This window comes from Phaenicophaeus curvirostris, chromosome 16 (genome assembly GCF_032191515.1).
Source record: "Phaenicophaeus curvirostris isolate KB17595 chromosome 16, BPBGC_Pcur_1.0, whole genome shotgun sequence".
Taxonomy (NCBI): Eukaryota; Metazoa; Chordata; class Aves; order Cuculiformes; family Cuculidae; genus Phaenicophaeus; species Phaenicophaeus curvirostris.
In genome coordinates, this window is record NC_091407.1 from 154,245 (window position 1) to 173,534 (window position 19,290).

At 38.1% G+C, this 19,290-nt stretch overlaps 1 protein-coding gene across 2 annotated transcripts in view; it reads right to left on the reverse strand.

The window, feature by feature from the left end:
* The window catches only part of UNKL (unk like zinc finger), a 38,177-nt gene extending 19,057 nt beyond the window's left edge, over positions 1-19,120 (reverse strand). The window contains exons 1-8 of one of the 2 annotated variants that reach the window (XM_069870342.1): positions 19,023-19,120; positions 17,302-17,511; positions 14,840-15,016; positions 11,664-11,797; positions 9,577-9,712; positions 8,752-8,869; positions 5,501-5,585; positions 2,151-2,305 (exon numbers count right to left, since the gene is read on the reverse strand). In XM_069870342.1, the coding sequence (XP_069726443.1) occupies positions 2,151-2,305; positions 5,501-5,585; positions 8,752-8,869; positions 9,577-9,712; positions 11,664-11,797; positions 14,840-15,016; positions 17,302-17,511; positions 19,023-19,093 (1,086 nt within the window). In that variant the 5' untranslated portion in view covers positions 19,094-19,120. The other variant, XM_069870343.1, reaches the window with a different exon arrangement.
* Between the last annotated feature and the right edge of the window lie 170 nt (positions 19,121-19,290).

The window sequence follows — 19,290 nt, forward strand, 5'->3', positions numbered from 1 at the left end:
CACTTGGTTGGATAAATTTCCGATTACCTCCTACTTTTGCAGAGTTTACAAAAGAACAACTTTCTTCTATTTTGTTTTAGGCCCTGAGCCTAGAAGGGCTAACAGAAATATTCTATAATTGATAAATGCAATTAATCTTTTATGTATCTCCTATTCCATCAGCAGAATAAATAGCAAGTTTTCCTATTACTTCTGCAGTGCCACAAACTTGAAAACCGTTTACAGACAAACTTCATCATACAGCTAGGCCTTTGCTATGTATCATCATCTAATGGTATACTGCAGTTCTATAACAGTAACAAAGAGACCTGATGCATGGAGAAGACCAGCAGTATAATCCTAAATTAAAATTTGAACGGTGAAAGCAATGTATCTGAAACATGGCTCAACCTACCTCAAGACTTGTGTGCACAGAAATATTCAAGAAACTTAGTCTACTATCATTTCCTATAACTGAAGACTCCAGATACATCAATTTTACCAGTGCAACAGAAGAAACTATTAGGTAGACCCTCTTAAAGTTAAATAAAGAATGAAAGAGAAGAAATTCATGTTATAAAAAAGGGAGCAGTAGGAGAATGAGTTAAAAAGGAGATTTTCTTCTGGCAATTAGATGGCATTGAGTAGAGCACAGAAGAGCAGTAATGTTTAAGAACAAGCAGTAACAGATGGAAGTAAAAGTTGCTGGTATAAATGCAGCTCCTAAAAAAGACACATATGACTGGGAAAAGGATGGTAAATTTGTTGCTACAATGCATACAATGACTCTGAATCTTACTTAAGGCTCCTCACAGAAAAAATGAGTGTGCCCATCCAGGGCTTGGTAGAGCAACATAACAAAAAGAAACATAAGAGGCGATGGCAAGTGTGGAGAATGCAGTAGTACTAATTGAAATGAAAAATTACAGTCAAGGGAAATACTGTGCCACATTGGGTAAACTACTTTGTGTAGGTTAAGCACACTTAGATGATATAGCTGGTGGAGTATAAAGCAAAGGGACCTGCAAAGGCAGACCGGAGAAACACAGTGTGATCAAAGATCAGGTGAAGGGACTGACAAATGTATCATGTTAGATGCATCAAGACAGAAAGCTGCTTCAAACCAGAAGGCTTTCTAAATACAAAGGCAGACTCTTTCTTAGAACCCTTCATATACAGAAGCAGATTTCTGTACTGGGAACCTAAGATAAAATATAAGCACATTGGTATCTTTATTCTCAGCCTGCAGGTCAGCAATATGAAGCAACATGGAAGAAACTCAGGAATTTTAACAACTGCACTATTTAAACATTATTTAAAAGACGCCCTTTTATCTGGTTTCTAACCAAAGACTATTGATCAACAGCACTGGAAAAGCAGAAGTGAAAATTCTGGGAATAAACGTGTAGGTGCTTATGACTCTGCACTGCAAATGAGGTAAGAAAAACACAGGTCAGGAAAGAACAAGAGAGATGTCACTATCTTTATATATTATTTTTCAACAAACAAAACTTAATAAATGGATCTATTCCAACTGATACTAAAAGAAAGCTAATAAAAGTTCTATAATATATCTTTCTCCTTCCTCTCCCCTGTCCTTAACTGATAACATTTTCCTAATATAAACCACATCTATCACACTTGTAATCAGACACCTATGTACTACCAAACACATTGCATGTACTGCACCACTGTAAGAAGCTTTAAGTATAAAGTATGTTCAGGTAGGACATCGATTCACTCCCAGTGTTGACAAATTAGGGCAGAGAAGAGGGCTAGGATCACGAAAGATCTTCCATGTATGAAACTTTTCCTATAGAAAAGAGACGTATGTCAATTAAGCTGTCCTGTAGTTGTATATTAGATTAACAGTGACATTCCTCACTGTAGCATTCAAAATATTGCATCTAAAGACAAAAAAAACCCCAAAAAAAACGAGAACAGAAAATAAAAATAATACATAGTTATATCTGGTGCCAAGGGCAGACATTCTATTTAGGCTTACAGTACTAGTTAAATTTTACTGCTTGACATTTACTATAGCTGTAGTTTTCCTCAAATCTGCTGAAGCACAAAGAAACAAAACCCCAGATGTTTAACAAGTAAAATAAACACTGCACAATAACACAGTAATTACTATTAGTAACTTTTCCAGAATTATTCACACTTACATTTGCAGACTGCCCACTGCTATCTGTAATGCTGTTTGTGGAGTTAAGAGTGCTGTTCCATTCATTTGCAATTCCTACGCTGTCTGGTGAAAGCAGGTGAGTGCCTGGCTTTGACTGACAACCCGTTTGCAGTATGACTACATTCACGGCGTCCTCTGTTGAAGGAATCCCCAAGAAATTACATACAGGTAGGTAGCTTAGCTGTGTGAATTTAACAGTTACATAGCTAGTACCAAACACAGTACCTGTCACATGGAAACATCAATAACACACACACAATTGCTCTCTTTTTCTTTAAGTACAAGCATAAAGACAAGGTAAGAGTAATAAAACTCACCATTACGCATTTGTGGCTACTAACAAATGTGAATCCCTTATTTACTTGTTCAGTAAAAAATTTGTGGAAGGTAGATCAAAATTCATATATTTTAAGAACTCTAGGTTTTGCTTTACTTTCCAGAATCTCTATCAGAAATGAGGGTTTAAAGACAACGTTTTTAGAACTTCCGACCGGAAAGGTAACAATGGCATTGTAATTAAGCGGTTCTTTATTTTCTTTTTCTAGTCTATAAGCAACTGACATAAAAATAAAACAATTTGAAGAGAATATGAGACTTGTACTATTTAACTTAAGAAGGTACTTCAACCTTCGAGAAAGTTCATTATTAACTTATACATAAACTATGAACAATGACTTGTTGATTTTCATAACAGAAAAATGCACTTCCAGGTGACTGAACAAGTACTTTGTGATTCCCCAAAGGCTACTTCATTAAACTATTAAACACATATTAGATATTCAATTATTTGAATGTGCAATATATTAAGGAGATTCAGGCTTCTAGTTTTAAAAGCAGATGATGAGTTAACAAAACATGTTTTCTTTAGTAAGTAATTGCAGTTAATAACATTCCTAATCTCAAAATCCATGCACACAAGAGGTCAAAGTAAGGAAGACTGGACTGAAAGCAAAATCTCTTAATAAATTCTACAGATATGGTGAGATTTTTTTTTCATCTCTACCCACTACTGCATTTCTGAAGGGGTAATGAAAGAATAGTTAAAAATCAAATTTAAACATTTCTCTCTACTAGAAACCATAAGTAGCTCTGAAAGAATGTATGAAAGCACAAGCCACGGCAGGAAACAGAATGAGATACATAGAAATCCCTCTTCAGTGGAGATAGCGTAGCTGAAGATTGTTTCTAACGATTAGGGAGTTTTCTATCATTTGAATTATCACAGTTCTGCAACCTGCTTACTATAAGATCCAAATACTTTAACAAATACTTCCGCTAAATACAAAAACAGGGATGAAGCTGACATAAGAGAAAGGATGCACACCAATCCAGTCTCGACACCCCCCGAAAAACAAAGGAAAAAGAAACATATTAGGGACTGCACGTGGCAATGTCACTAGATTCCTGCCATTCCTCTGACAGGATGAAAGTGCAAAGAATGTTCCTTTTTATCTTTAGTCTGGACAATACTTAACTTTTCCATAGAGATGGAAACCTTGTTTATTGTCAATGAGAGCCTGCTGTGAGAATGACTCCTCTCACACGAATCAAGAACCAACTGCACTGTTAAAGATAGCAATAATCAAGACATACAGAAGTAAATCATGATGAGGTCTCAAAAGAACTCAAATATCCCAGAGCTCTGCTGAGTTTATCCTGTATGCTCACTATGCTGGAGAGGCAAGACAGGAAGCGGCATTCAGTTTGCTCTAAGGAAGAAAACAGGGGAAACATAGTCTTCTCCCACAGGAGTCTGGTAGCATGTCACAATTACGCCATGCTGCATGTATGCAGTGAACCTGTTTAAATCATACTCTTTCAGCTGTTTCAGTGAAGAAAAAACTTATATTGGACAAACAAAACAGTAAACCCATGCCATAAATTACATCTGTAACAAAATGTGTATTTTCAGACCTTCCTGAGACAAAGAAGTACTTGCCAACACTGGCAAATAGTGAAGGGCTTGATTTAGGAGATAGCCCCAACAACGCAAATGCAAAAGCAGTAAGTTACTTCTGAAGTGAAGAAACAGTTAATACTGACTTCATTGTCATAAAGTTTTGCAGAAATGTTAGGCCTTAGAAAAACAGGCTTCTTGAAATGAATAGAGGAGGTTATTTATCTTTCCTTTTCTCTGAGTAACAAAACAGAAAAGTAAACTCAATCAACCCACAGAAGTTAAAAGACAAGTTGACCATACCACAGACTCTCAGAAAAAAAGAGCTGCATGCAGAAAGAATGACTCTATTCACTATAAGTCTCTTAGGCAAGGAAGGGACACAATAAATAGTTGTATGGAACATCAATCGCATTTGCCTAGATCGGTTAGACAGAGAGAAAAGACTGCCATTACTTATCATTAGAGAATTGTACGATAAATACTACTGAACTGCATAAATTTGGAGCTTTCCAAAACTGGTAGGGTCTCTCATGCCTCTTTCCAGCTCTAGAAGCAAAAGGAAAAAAGTAAGATAGGAACAATCTTTTTTTTTTTCCCCCTTTTTTGAAGAATATATATGAGGTTTACCTGATTACATAATCAACACAATCAACTACATAATAAAAAAAAAAATGTTTTTAAAAGAAACCAGTAACATAGAAAGGGAAAGGCTCCAAGTTCTGCCTTGCATCACAACTGAAAAGGCGGCATGAATAGTTGTTGTACCAATTGCACACTTCACATTCTGGAGTTCAAGGAGAGTGTAGGAGTAACCTAAGTTGATGCTGCTATTAAAAAGAATCTGATGAAGCACCCACAGAATTAGCCGGTGTAGGTACATAACAAAGAATTGAGTGCTTTCTTTGGGAAAAAAAAAAAAAGTCCCTCTTCCCCTTCTCTGTACATTAACAATTTGAATGCAGTGAAGACGTAACCGGGTCTATGGAGGAAAGAGGACACCTGACAATTTTCTCCGTGTTCTTTTTCAGTTTAGTCAAGGCCCTCATTCAACAAATACTGGCAAGGATGTATAACTTTTACCTAAGAAGTTTACTAAAGATTTGAATAGGACAGCTAACACATTTTACAGAGTCAAGCATGTGTGTACAGAATTGCCAAACCAAGCTTGAGAAGTTACCAGGAAAAGTTGCATTTGTGAAGAGAAGCACCTCCTGTTCTACTGCTGCGGCAAATTTTATGCAAATACAGGAAGCTCCCGTAGCAAAGTACGGTATCAGAAAACACGGTATCAGAAAACTTCTAAAAATAAGTGACACCTACTTTTAATGCATAAACAGCACTTATGATGTTAAGTCACTTTGTTACTGATGCACAGAAATGATGGTTCACTTTTATCAACACTGATAGAAAATAACAGCTCTCTTACTTACTTTCAACATGTGCAAACGCACAAAATGGACCACGTGGGCAGTAACCTGTTTGGCGCATGTCATTGCACTTGGTAGACTTATATATCTAAATGAAACAGAAGGGTGGTTAACCTAAACATAGTTGTTATGTAACAACAGTTAAAAAATTTTAAGACATTTAAATTAAAAATTGTGAATAACAATATGTATTACACAGTTTTCTCAGAAAACTCTTTTGAGAATTTCTAAATATCAAACGGAGGAGCAGAATTTTAAGAAAAGCAAACCTGAGACAAGCTTTGGTTTCCCATGTTGTACAGAAACAAATCAAACATCAGGAATAAAATTTTTAAAGCCATTTACGCTACTTATAATAAATCCTGCAGGAGAAATTATGTCTGTAGCAGAGCAGCTTACACAGTTAAAAAACCCAAGCCCACCAGTATGTTTCTTTCAACATAGTTCCTTAGTTAGAACACCTGTAACATTCAAATACCTTTCTCTAACCCAACTGGATGCGAGAGAACTGTAGTAATACTGACAATTCATGACAGAGATGGCTATGAAAGTTGCCAGTAAATTTCAGATTTACTTTATTGCTCGACCAGGGTCTCGATAATCTTTCAATCTCACAAGGCTGGGAGGAGGGACTGACACACTATCATATTAGAACAATATTAAGAACATATTTAAAGCGCACAGATTCATTCAAAAATCAGTTCTGGTGATTTGCCAAGACTGTCGCAAATAGCAGAGGGATCTTTTTGGTTCCCCAAACTTTGGTACTGTGGTCTTTGGCTTTCAGTGTCAGCTAAGTCATGGCTCAGTAAGTAATAATTCTTAGTTAAAATGCCACTTCTTCAGCAATTTTGCATATGCTGTGTTTAAAAAAAAAAAGTTCACCTTGGACTCCTGCCTTACAGTAAACATGAAAAATTAAACTATGTATTAAAAAAAATCAACAACTAGTTCTGTGTGCTCTTTTATTTTAGTGCTACTTTAAGCATCTTAGATAAATTTCCCTCTCAGAAATTATTTCTGAATTGAAGTTGAAAATTTAGTTGCTATTTACACTACTAGTTCATGCATAACTCAAAGATCATGCAAGGAACTACAGCAAAATGCTATATCAGAAAACACTGAAAAAGCAACAAAACATCCATGCTGTAGACAAGTATTCACCCAAAAGACACACCTAACAAATAAAGAAGGGGACTGATCTTTCTGCCAATTTCACTGGGAGCTATCACAGACATTGCAGAAAACAGCAGGTCATTTGTGGATACCACATCTGAACTCGAAAATGAAGCGCAGTCCATTTCCTTTTTTTTCCTGTTCTCTGTTTATTGATTAAATATAAAATCCCAGTGCTGTATTCACAACGCTAATGATTCAGAAGAAAAAAAAAATGAGAAGAGCTAACTTCCAAATGATTTCAACAAAAGACATAATTGGAAAGTTAGTTGTATTTTAAGTGACCTTCCAGTACCTAAAAGGAGCCCACATGAAAACTGGAGAGGGGCTATTCATAAGGGCTTGCAGTGATAGGACAAGGGGGAACGGATATAAGCTGGAGAGGGGTAGACGTAGACTAGACATTATGAAGAATTTCTTCACCATGAGAGTGGTGAGACACTGGAACAGGTTGCCAAGGAAAGTTGTAGATGCCCCATCCCTGGAGGTGGTTAAGGCCAGGTTGGATGGGGCCTTGGGTAACCTGATCTAGTGGGACGTCCCTGCCCATGGCAGGGAGGTTGGAACTAGGTAATCTTTAAGGTCCCTTCCAACCCAAACTATTCTATGATTCTATGATTTTGAGGTCCTAGCCAAAAAAATAGCCTTCCTGATCCTATAAGCTACCCAGGTGGTGCGGAGTTCCCTCTGGTAAATGCTAGATACAAGAAGTGGTAATACAGAGAATAATAAAATACTACTGGGGCAGAGCCCACGCCTCAAAGACTGATTCTGGAAATGGTCACGTTATCTACACATAGCGATATTACAAGACAGACAGCAAACACAAAGAAGTAAATCATTACAGAAAACTTAACCTCACAGCTATAGACAAGAATGCGGCTGCTATCTATTAACAGAATCGAGCTACTCCTGAATGGGATAACCGAGAGATTTATTATAAAAACAGTCATTGAGCCAAGAGGTAACGTCAATATTCTTTATTTGGATTTAGTAAACAACAAGTACATGAAAACATCCAATAAGAGAAAATAATGTTAGAAAAACTGAGTATTAATTCAACTTAAAGAATATAAAAAAATAAGGCTGAACTAACATCATTGACATCAAATAAGAAGACTGAGGAATGAAGGCAACTGATCACAACCATTAAATAGACTGAATCTCATTATGAACTGAAGGAGTGCTTTGAATCCTCAAGTCAGAGGTATAAAAGCTGTATGGAATTTCCTCTGAACACACAACTGGATGAAAGTCTGGTGCAGCATCTCAAGAGCAGACATAGCGGACACTTATTTAGTATAAAGATGTAGCTTTCAACAGTCCTGGCGTCAGCATTCTAAGAATTCCTTTCCCAGTATGGTCTTGAGATGCTTTCAATAAACGTCATAATTGGAAGAGACATGAGCAACTGCTTGAATGCTCTTCGCTTATACCTTACTAAGTAGTGAACTTCCCAATGCAAGAAACTGCATCCTACTGTGAACTCTTCATGCCCTTTCAAAGGTCCCAAAATGTCAACAGGTACCTGAAGTTCTACAGGGAGCTTCTAGTATAACATGTCTTTTCAGTATCATGTCTGTTTCCATTAACTGGCACGTTTAATATTTTCATAGCGTTGCATAAGAATTAAATCTCAGTAGATTGCACAGCACTGATTTCTTCCTTAGCATTTCACTGTTATAGTCAAACACCTCACAAAGTTCCAATGACTTGGCATACAGAGGAATCTAAAATCACCTTGTTTTTCTGGAGTGACTTACTTCAGCCACTAGAAGAATCTTCTGCTCTTTCCAACTCCTCCCAACCTATTCGGTTTCTCTCAATTATTTGCAATAAAGCTTTTTCAACTACACTTAAAATACGAATTTGTGCCAAGTTGTTGAGTACAAATTAGTACTGTGATTTCATTACCAGCAACTATTTCTTATCAAATTCTGTTTTGCTTACACAAATACCTCAATGTCTCAAAGTGTTGAATGAAACGGCATGCCTTTTTAAATATAGTATCTTTAATTGATAATCAAATCCATAATGAATTTACAAGTGCTAAAACTAAGTAGAAACGTAGTTCTTACCTCAGGATGAAACTGCTGCTCTGTACGAGAATGGCAATATTGACAGCTGTCTCCACTTTCACACCTTGAAGGTTCACCCCATTCATCCGCATGTTTCACACTAGGGCAAGGAGTGGACCTAGGAAAAAAGTGATGTCCAGACCACGTTTGCATCTACTTCCCAGCAGAAGTCTCAAACAATTTCTCACTACATCTCAAAATCTTAGACTCTGGGACCTATAAAGTTGCAAATTCTCAAAAGAGTCTTTCTGGAAATTCTTTGACAGAAAGATGAGCTAGTAGGATTCTACCCTTACTCACAGTCTTGAGATTGTCAAGCAAAGCCCATCAATTCCAAACCTTATATCGCTGCATGAAAAAAACACCAAAAACAATGAAGAAACCACAGTGTGCGAGAACGATGCGTAATGATGTAATGACAGGAGACACATTAAATTTTGGTCCTAAAAATATGGCTGAGAAATGGAAAAGTATAGTACAAAATCAGAAAAAAAAAGCGCCAGAATTTATAATTGATCTTTTCATAACAACGAATGACTGACCTAGTGATTCCATTTTTCGCTAAGAATTACAGAAATTGTTGTCATTCTTCACAAGAAAGAAGGATATTTCCACAGCTTCGTACTTTTTGTCTTCAGAACTGTCTGATCAATTTTAACAGATGGGTTTTTTTCTCCCTCAGAAAAATTTAGCAAGGCTATTGGGAAAGATGTGGTTTTATTCATTAGGAATACCCAGTTGCATTACAGAAGAACCCAAACAGATCAGTCCATTAACAACTGTCTGACCGACTGAAAAGTCCGTTCTTAGTATGCATTTATGTACCTGTATTTGAATTTTCTGGGATTTCGTCTTCTATCTCGACTATTGTGATAGTGTGGACATGCATAACCCTGGCGGCAGAGTCTGGGTGGCTTGGTACATTGTTCTGTCTTGTAGCCAGCCAATACAAAATTTGTGTCTGTAAACAGGTCAAAAATTAAGATAAATAAACAATTAATTTTTGCATTCAGAGTGTCTTTAGTGAGCTTAGGTATTGCACTGCTTTTTGTAAAAAAATGATGATCCATTCTTCTAAGCCTAGACTGGCTCCTGTATTTTTCAAAATGAACGTCTACACCTTTACAGTGAAAGCAATTTCTTGTTTATGTAATAGACTGTCAACACTAAACGTAAGAGAAATTCAGATATAAAGTGTATATTTTTGGTATAGGGCTTACTATAAGAAGAATGTATTTCATGTATCATTTTCATTAAATGAATACCTGAAAATACATTCTTCATTTTAGTAAGACATATACAAAAAACATATACAACTTTATATCTGAATTTCTCTTAAGTTTAGTGTTGACAGTCCTTATTTCACCAAAACTGCTTTCATGTTAAGGCTGTAGAGTAAAATGTTCCTGGACAAATTCTAGAGCCTCTTCTCTACCTTTGCCTCTGTCTCTACATCTTTGGCTCCGGGAAGGAGGAACTAAGTGATGACAGACAAGGGTCTGTCTAGAAACAGAAAAATTCAGAAAAACAATGGAGCAAGTAAATAAATTAGAAGGTACAATTTAACTAACGGCAAGCATGGGTTTGGTGAGAAGTAAATCATGTCAAACCAATCTAATTTCTTCCTTAGGTGGCGAAATGGATGTAGGTAAAACAGAAGCAGTCAATGTTATGTATCTTGACTTCAGCAAACCTTTTAGGCCTGAGATGTTCTCTAAAACAAACTGCACATCAGTACAAGACTTCCACAGCATTTGTGGAAAAACAGCTCAAGAAATATTCAGTCACTAAAGATGTACTTTCAGATAGCAAAGACTATTAATCAGAGTATCACACTGAGTCTATTCTTTGTTCAGTCCTTTTCAATAGTTTCATTAAAGACTTAGGAAAATAAGGCCTAAATCACTAGTTGGATGTTTTTCAATCCCCAAAAAGTACGTGTGATCTCACCATATTTACAGAGACTGACAGAAGCCATACGATATTATATAACATAGACCTGTCACAATGCAAGGAATGCAAATAACAGGGCTTTCAGTTGGTCGATTTTGCTGTCTTTTTACGTCAAACACCCAATAATTTTCATCTAGAGCTAACAATTAAGCTCTACACATTATTAGTACTTAAATGGCTGGAACTCACCCCATAGTAGAAAGTAAAAAATAGTAGAAGAATTGTGCAATTAGGTCCTTTTGAATTCCTTAGAGACAGCATCTTCATGTGACCTCTTCCTATGTTACCATCCCCACATGAATTCTGTGGAACAGCTACTTGTACCTGTCAGTCTTTCTAAAGTAAAATTTGGGCAATAACTCTTAACAACATCTGATTGATACTAACATCTTTGACTACATAATAAGCAAGTCTAGAAAAGAACATGAGAACCTGCCTTGAAAGCCTTAAGATAACTAGGGTGACTGGACTTACTTTAAGAGACCTAAAATAATGCTTTGAGGACATGCTTGTATTTTAATATTCTGCTCCAACCTTCTGTTTATTATTCTACTTCAGTCCTGTTAGTCAAGCTCAGCAAAGAATAATTGTCTGTTAACTAGACTACTAATGATTCAAAAAAATGAAGACTCTCATTTTTACCACTACTTAGAACAAGACAGAGCTCCTACTGACTTTAAAGAACATTTACTCAATTGACACAAATTAGCCACACTTGTATCAGGTAATCTGAAACAGACCTATTAAACCTTTTCAAACCAAAACATTTTCAAAATGTAATCTGAATATAAATGTGACAGACGATACAATTTGTTCACAAATACCTGTATTACTTATACAAGCCAATTCGTAACTCTGTAAAAAACAGCTTTTGAACTTCTCCCAGATGAAGACCCAGGATTGACAAATGGGATCAAACACCCATAAAGAAACAGAGAAAGGAGACAGGGTAACGTTACCCTGCCATCTTGGATCTTCACTAAGTATCTTCTCAATCATTGCCTGGCTTGCTAAAATTCCTGGTTGCAGATCTGGAATGCCTTCACCGCATCCTAGCTGCCCATTCTGTAAGGTTTCCTGTGCCTGAAGTTCTCTGGAATGAGGAAAAGAAAATAACACTGCTAAACTGTACATCTACAGTTAACACTATCTGTTGCAGGTATAATCCTGTCCAAATCTCTCAAAATTCTGTCATTTAATCCAGCTCTTAACAAGCCTGTATTATAAAAAAAAAGAATTCACTGTATTACAAACCATTACTTGTGCTGAAGCAGGGAAACAATCATAAGGAATAACCACGTCATAAAATCAAAGAGAACACGTGAAAGAATGCTGGCATTATGTACACAAGCAATGTTTGTGGCAGCAATGCCCACTGTACCTCCTTGTGCTGGTGTGCTGACATTTTGAATGTGCTTTTAATTTCTGATATTCCACTGCCATAAAGGACCTGGTAGAACTAAAAAAGATCTAGAGAAGGCAATGAGAGTGATCAGAAATACAGAAGAGCTGCTCTAGGAGGGAGAATAAAATACCCTAAGACTCTGCCTTGGAAAAGTTATGACTTAAGGAAGGTAAGAAATATAACTATTGAATACTACATCATATAGAAGTAGCTAAAGTACTTTTGGTTCACTGTAAGATTTTGCAAGAAAAGTTTGTCAAGACATTCGGGAGACCTAGTAACAAACAACAACCACTATGAAGAAATGGAATCTCTTCTGCAAGAATTTACAACTGCTTTGCAAGTAAGCAACCACAAGCCTGCCAAAACATCAGAATGACTACTAACAAACTAAAAGGTATGGTATCAGTGCTATAAAACAGTTACCAAATATCAGAGGCAATTTTATTACATCATTACAGGGAGTCAACAATGGCAAATCAGCACAAAACATTAAAACAAAAAAAGATACTATAGCTTAATTATATTAGGCAGACTTTGAAGCAATGGAGAAACAAGGTGAGGAAAAAAAACACCAGAGGTGGATTCAAATAGTATGCTATGAGAATCAAAGGCCTCTACCTTCAATTGGCCCTGCTTTCTCTAGACACAAATATTCCAGGAGCTTACCTCCTACACCAAAATACTCCTACTCAGGATCTCTGAAGAGGAGTTTGAAAGGTGTGGTGGTTTATAACGTTACTAGCTATGATATCAGTGGCATATCAGTTCAAGAACTTCCCAGACCCCAAATATCCTCCAAGACAGAAAATCTCAAAGGGAAAGGAAGACGAGACAGACTGTAATACAAGTCTAAAACCTTTCAAACAGTCAAAATATTTTTTTTTTACAGATTCAGAAAAGGTGCAGACAACAAGAAGGAAAACAGACAGCTCCCAGAGAAAGCTCTTTCTTTAGGGTGGATATGTAGAAGAACAAAGCTATTAAAGGGAAAAAAATTAACGTCTGCATCAGTGATTCTACTGTTATTTCTCTGCTCTTTACTTACAACAAAGAAACCTTAATATTTGTGCCTATCATAGAGCACAAAGGCCACGAAAGAAAAAATAAGACCAAATTGCTTGGACTTCCCTACGAACACTGGATGCCTGCAATCAGGAGACGCAATGGCACGCGACTGTTTTTCATAAACACCAAAGAAGTTTGAGGCAGTCTACTTGTAGGTTCAAGCCGTTAAACATAAACTCCTACCACCAATGTCTTCAGCTCCTTCTGATGCTCTATAAGTAGCAAATAACCATAAACAATCATGTAGCACATTAAAAGACGCTTAGAGAATGGAGCTTGGTTTCAGTCTTGCTATACATTAATTCATCACTAATACAATACAAAAGATTGCAATTCTGTATTCTGTAGCATTCTGTATTCAGACTAACGTGGCATCATGCTGTGTATGCTAAATGAGGAAAGCTAAAGAGCAGAAAGAGAAAATAGACAGATGTCTTACAGCAGCAGCAGCAGCCAGCTAATTAAAGAAAGTCTTCTGGAAACTAAAGCTATATAGAATCATAGAATCGTAGAATAACCAGGTTAGAAGAGACCCACTGGATCATTGAGTCCAACCATTCCTATCAAAATATATAAATATATGTAACCGAACAGTAAGTGACCAGGAGATGCAGCAGCAAATTCTATGGCAAAATATGTATTTAAGTAACTATGAAATTACTGAAAAGGCAGTAACTTTACTACAATTATTATGAAGGGAGATTTGCCATCTTCCAACGAATGGCTAGGAATAAAGGATAACAAATGTAAGAATGTACGATAGCAGCCATACCAGTTCAGATCAGAGATTCATCTGGCCTGGAATCCTGTCTCCAACAGCGGCCAGCAGCAGATGCCCAGGGAAGCGTATAAGAACAGGGCAAGCGTACACTGGTAACTTTTCCAGAAGGCTTTCCTATCGCCCAGTAAGAGATATTTGTGACCTTCCAAGGCTTTAAAGCTCTCTAGGAATTGATATCCTTGTCCTACTGAGTATATACAGACCACTTTCTGTAGCAAGAGCTTCTCTTCCACCAACTTATAATCCCTCCCAACACCATGTTTATGTCCTAGCTTTGGCCACAGCTAAAATTCACACCTACCACTACTCTGATTCTCAAAGCATCTTCTTTTGACAATAACTTCACTATACGTTAGGGAGGCAGAAAATAATACCGGTATCTTATGTATGAAAAAAAACCCATAATTAAAAAAACTGCAACACATCAGTAGGCAAAATGTCAAACATACAAGCTGAAAGATGGCTTAACAAAATCATAAATTTATGAATGTAAAACCCAAATGCAAATTTACAAGGCGTAAATGACAAAAGATACAGTATCCAGTCTTTCATCAGCCGTAAGTATTACATATACAGCTACTGAAACTGCAAGTTAACTTACTAACCTTAGTATTTGTATTTCCCAGTGTGATTCTATCTGTTATCATGATTCACAGTGAATTGTATTCTTATGTTTAACAATGTAAATGTGCTTTAGCAGCGGGGTTGGATTAGATGATCTCCAGAGTTCCCTTCCAACCACCATGATTCTATGATTCTGCTTACAGTTAGAAAAATAAATAGATTTTTCATGCAAAGCGTACTCCATTTCCTAGCATGTGGTGATAACAGACAGGCAGCACTTCCTGCTAATTCGGCTGAAGAATCTGAAACAAGATTACCTTATATCATATACTGGTGGTCTAAGGTCATGTGGACCATGAGCAAAGGCACAGTGAATTCCATTTTTCATACAGTGGCCCCGGGCATCTGTTTCATGAATGCACGTTCCAGTCTTGTAATATCTGAGATGATACTTCCTTTCTGTATCCCCTGTTGTTCGATGCAGGTAAGGGCAACTATATAACAGAACGAGCAAAGTTAGAGCATTGCTTTGAGTTTTGTCTTTAATAATTTAATTCTTAATTATGCTATATCTCTTCTTAATAACAAGAAACTTTGAGAGACTCTTCAAACAAAAAATGTCCCAAACAAACCATCATTACAGTTCAGCTTCAAAAACAAAAACGCAAAAATGTATGAATTGTGAGAGAAGGAGAAATACTCAGGTCACAATTTTTCTCACAAAAAGACAACATGGATTCCAAAAACAAGCTGGGAAAGACATACAAACTGTGTCACCGTAAGGGTAGTGCTTCTGCTAAATTAAACCTAGGTTGCTTTAACCGAACACTCAATACCTGTGCCATCAACAGCTAATGATATCTGAATTTTATTGACAACACAGCCTTCCTACTGCACATTTTGACAGCTACTTGAAGAGTCCTATTATAGGCAAAGTCCTCCTCCAGAAACTAATGGAATACTTTAAGGAGGCTATCAAATGTGACCTGAATTTTGTCTAAGACGTGGAAAGAACTGGGTAAGGGCTAGTTCTAAAGATGACTCATGCAGACTTAAGCCACAAGCAAACCCTAAAGAACAAAACCAATCACATCATTCTCGCATGGGTATGTTTTACATAAAAATATGTTATTCGTACAGTGCCACAATAGTACATATTTTATTAACCACAGACATCTTGATCAGCTTTAGTTCATCATAGGATCATTAGTCAGAGAGGCAAAAAACCCTAACGAAAGCAGCTTTGAGATGGTAGATAGTACTTATTCACACATGGTATCAAACTGAGTCAATGCACTGAAATACGCACAGAACAGATATTCTACTCAACCTTTAATGAGCTAGAGGAATGCTGTATCTTGTCTTCACTTTATTAATCAAACATTTTAATGGAACACGAAATATTGTAGTACACAGCTTTAAACAAGACTAGTATTTTGATTTTAAATCATTGTACTACCTGGCTACAAACTGACTAACTTGTTCTTATGTTTGGTAGCAAGGTTGTTCAGACATCACTTATTCCTTAGCAACAAAGTTTTTACTAATAAGCAACAACAAAAAAAATTTGTTCCCAGGCAGAATAACAAATCTGTTTCTTGTCTCACATTTCTACAGCCATCTCCCAGCTTAAAATAAATGTGCTGAATCCTAACGTAGTAATAGTGAATCAGTAAAAAATATTACTCTGTATTTTTAAGTTCTGTTGCAGTCTACACACATTAAACTATTGAAATCAGCTTTGTTTTCTGCATTTGGATCTCACAAAGTAAAACTGTTATTACATTATTCAGAGTAAGCAGATGTAGACATCACGAAACAGAACAGACATTCACAAAAACTTAAAAGGTTAACTGATTACTGAAATTACTTTCCACACTCTTCTTAATTCACATCATAAACATTCCAAAGATACTTCTGTTCAGCACTGACGTATTTTTTTCCTGTGATTAAACTGAAGTGCTCTTCTGTAGTAGGGTTCTGTAATTCATTCCCTCTTAGAGCTTACAGATACTAACATATCCAAAATAATCATCTCCTTAGGATACGACAAGAGTTGACTACAACAGCTGAAAAACACATCAGATAAAAGTATCACTTCTATCCTCACTTGCGAACACTATTCACTGCTCAGAATACACACCTCAAACTCTGCAAGAAATCTAGTCTTCCTCACAGGCCCTTCCTAAGAACAAATTGTTCTAACTTGCTACCCTTTGAAAAGCCTCTTATATATGTCCATGGAAATACAGACACTAATGGGCTAGCCAGAAAACTAACAGTGAACTCCATTCTTCGCTTTTTCTTACTGGAAGCATGACCAAAAAGTCCTTCTCCTCTATTACTCATCCATCTTCACAAAACTTGCCTGATTTTAAAATCTTGAAGCCATCTCTATACAATGCAATAAGGTTTGAGCCAATCAGTCAATGTCAACACTATTAGAAGAAAAAGGAAGCACAACTTAAAAAAAAAAAAAAAGCAGCGCAGCAATGATATTAGCACAAATGTGCAGTAATAATATTAGCAGAAAATCAGTTTGTGTTATGCTTTAAAGATTGTAACAATCCAAAATCATAGTTCTAACTCTACGACAGCCTGAAGAATACACACTTATATAAAAGTGATATGTGCCAAAAACTGACAAATCACTTACAGAAGTTGGTTTTCAAACAAACTGCAGCAGGATTCTGTTGACGATTTTCACTAAGAAGTTAGTATCTTTCCTTAATGTTAACAATAATATTATAAACACTTAGGACTGAAAGAAATCACTTACTCATCTCCATCTGGGCAGATTCCTGTAGTCTCATCATATTTTGTACAATAAACATCTGGACTGTAGTTAAAAGTCCCATCACGCCTTCGTATAGGTCTACGACGACGCTGATTTAGGAAATGCCAATGAAAACAGGTAAATGGTCTGTGCTGGGTACACTTGTGCTGCAAAAATAGGGGGCACTGCTCTGTCCTAAATTCCTTTAGATACCTAAAAAAATTAAACTGTGTTACAAGTTTATCTTATTGGAGGCACATTTTTACAGTATTAACAGGGCACTTGACAATTCAGTGCACACAGCCCATGAAAAATTGTACAAAAAATTGTACAAATGTACCACCTACATACAGTTCTAGTTCCTGTGCACAATTCACTGTTCATCTATTGAATACACGTCACTTCATTCATGAAAGATGCATTACTGATACAGTACAGTATAATATTTGGCAAATTATAATATGTTTTGTAACTAAACTAAAATAAAATTAATACATTAATTTAAAAAGCACAGTATTTAGCATATTGTCCTAAGTTACCACCCAACAGAGACTGTTAATTGAACAAGCATTCATATTGCTTGCTACCATACGAAACAGCCCTGTAAAGGATCTTTTAGCTAAATACCACATCTAATTTAAACATCAGTCTTTAATCACAACATTCCCAGAACGTGTGACACACTATATAGAAACCTAGAGGGGTAAAATAACTTTATGAAGGTTACCGGGGGCTACGAGAGGACTTTAACAAACTTATTTTAGCGACTGTTATGTTTATGTTGAGACAGCTCAGCATCTTTAAAGTTAACTTAGGTGTTAGGAGGACAGTCCTTCATTAGCATGCAGGGCAGAGCAGCTACTTAGTTAGGCTGATGCCTCTTCCCACAGGATATCAAGATCACGCCAGACTGGGCACTACTGCAGCATTGTCCCGTCCTCAGTTAATACAGCCATTAGCCAATTTAGCAAGTTCATTGTGCCGCTAAAGTTATGGAGTACTTGCAGAGGAAGGGCTACGTGGGGGCTCTTCCGAGTTCCCAGAGGTCTCAAAAAGGGTGTGGATGCGTAACAGTCTACAGGAGAATTGAATACATAGGGCAATGACAGGATTATAAAGAGGAATAAAGGGCATCATTTTGTTCTCCGCTGCTTAAATTGGCACGTGGAGGGGCACGTAATGACAGAGAGTCACGAAGCACATCTTTTAAGTTTAGAGAAGAATCTCTGGACTATCCCAGATTGGTGGGGTGGAGGAGAACAGAATTTTTTGGACGTTAGGGGCTGTAGCAGTACCTAGGCAAGAGGCGACATTCTTGCGGTCTTTCTGACAGCGCTGGAAACGCAACATTATAGAAGCGACGATAAGGTGCGCGGGGTGAAAGAACGCCACAATGAATCGAGCGATTCGCCACCCGGCGTTTGCGGGGAAGCACACGGTCCTACGCGAGGGGCCGCGGGCAGCGCCAGGGCCCGGCAAAGCACGGCGGGAAGGGGGCCGCTCGGCAGGCTCTGCGAAAGCGGCCACGGGGACGTCCCGCGGGCCGGAGGGCCCGGGCGCTGCGGCTGCGGGGCCGGGAGGCTGTGCGGGCGCGGCTGCTCCCCGAGGCCGAGCCCGGCGCTGCCCCTCTCGCCGCCAGCGTCGGAGGCCGCAGGGCCGGGCCCGGAGTCAGGACACAGCAGGGCCCCGCGCGGCTCCGGGGCGCTGCGGGGCGCGGTACCTACGTGTAATGCGTCGGCTGCTCGGTCTGCGGGGACCCGCCGCCCCGCGACACCGCCTTCGCCACCGACGGCATCTTCCCCGGCGGCCGCCGCGGCGCAGGCGCAGCCCGGCCCGGCCCCGCCCCGTCCGCCCGCCCGCCCCTCCCGCCCGGGGGCTCCGGGCAGCGGCGGATCCGCGGGAAGCGGCCGCCGATGCGAGCACTGCGAGTCTTCCGGCGGTTCCGAGGCAAGAGACTGCGAGAACCGCCGTGCGGGCAGAGATTCTTTATTG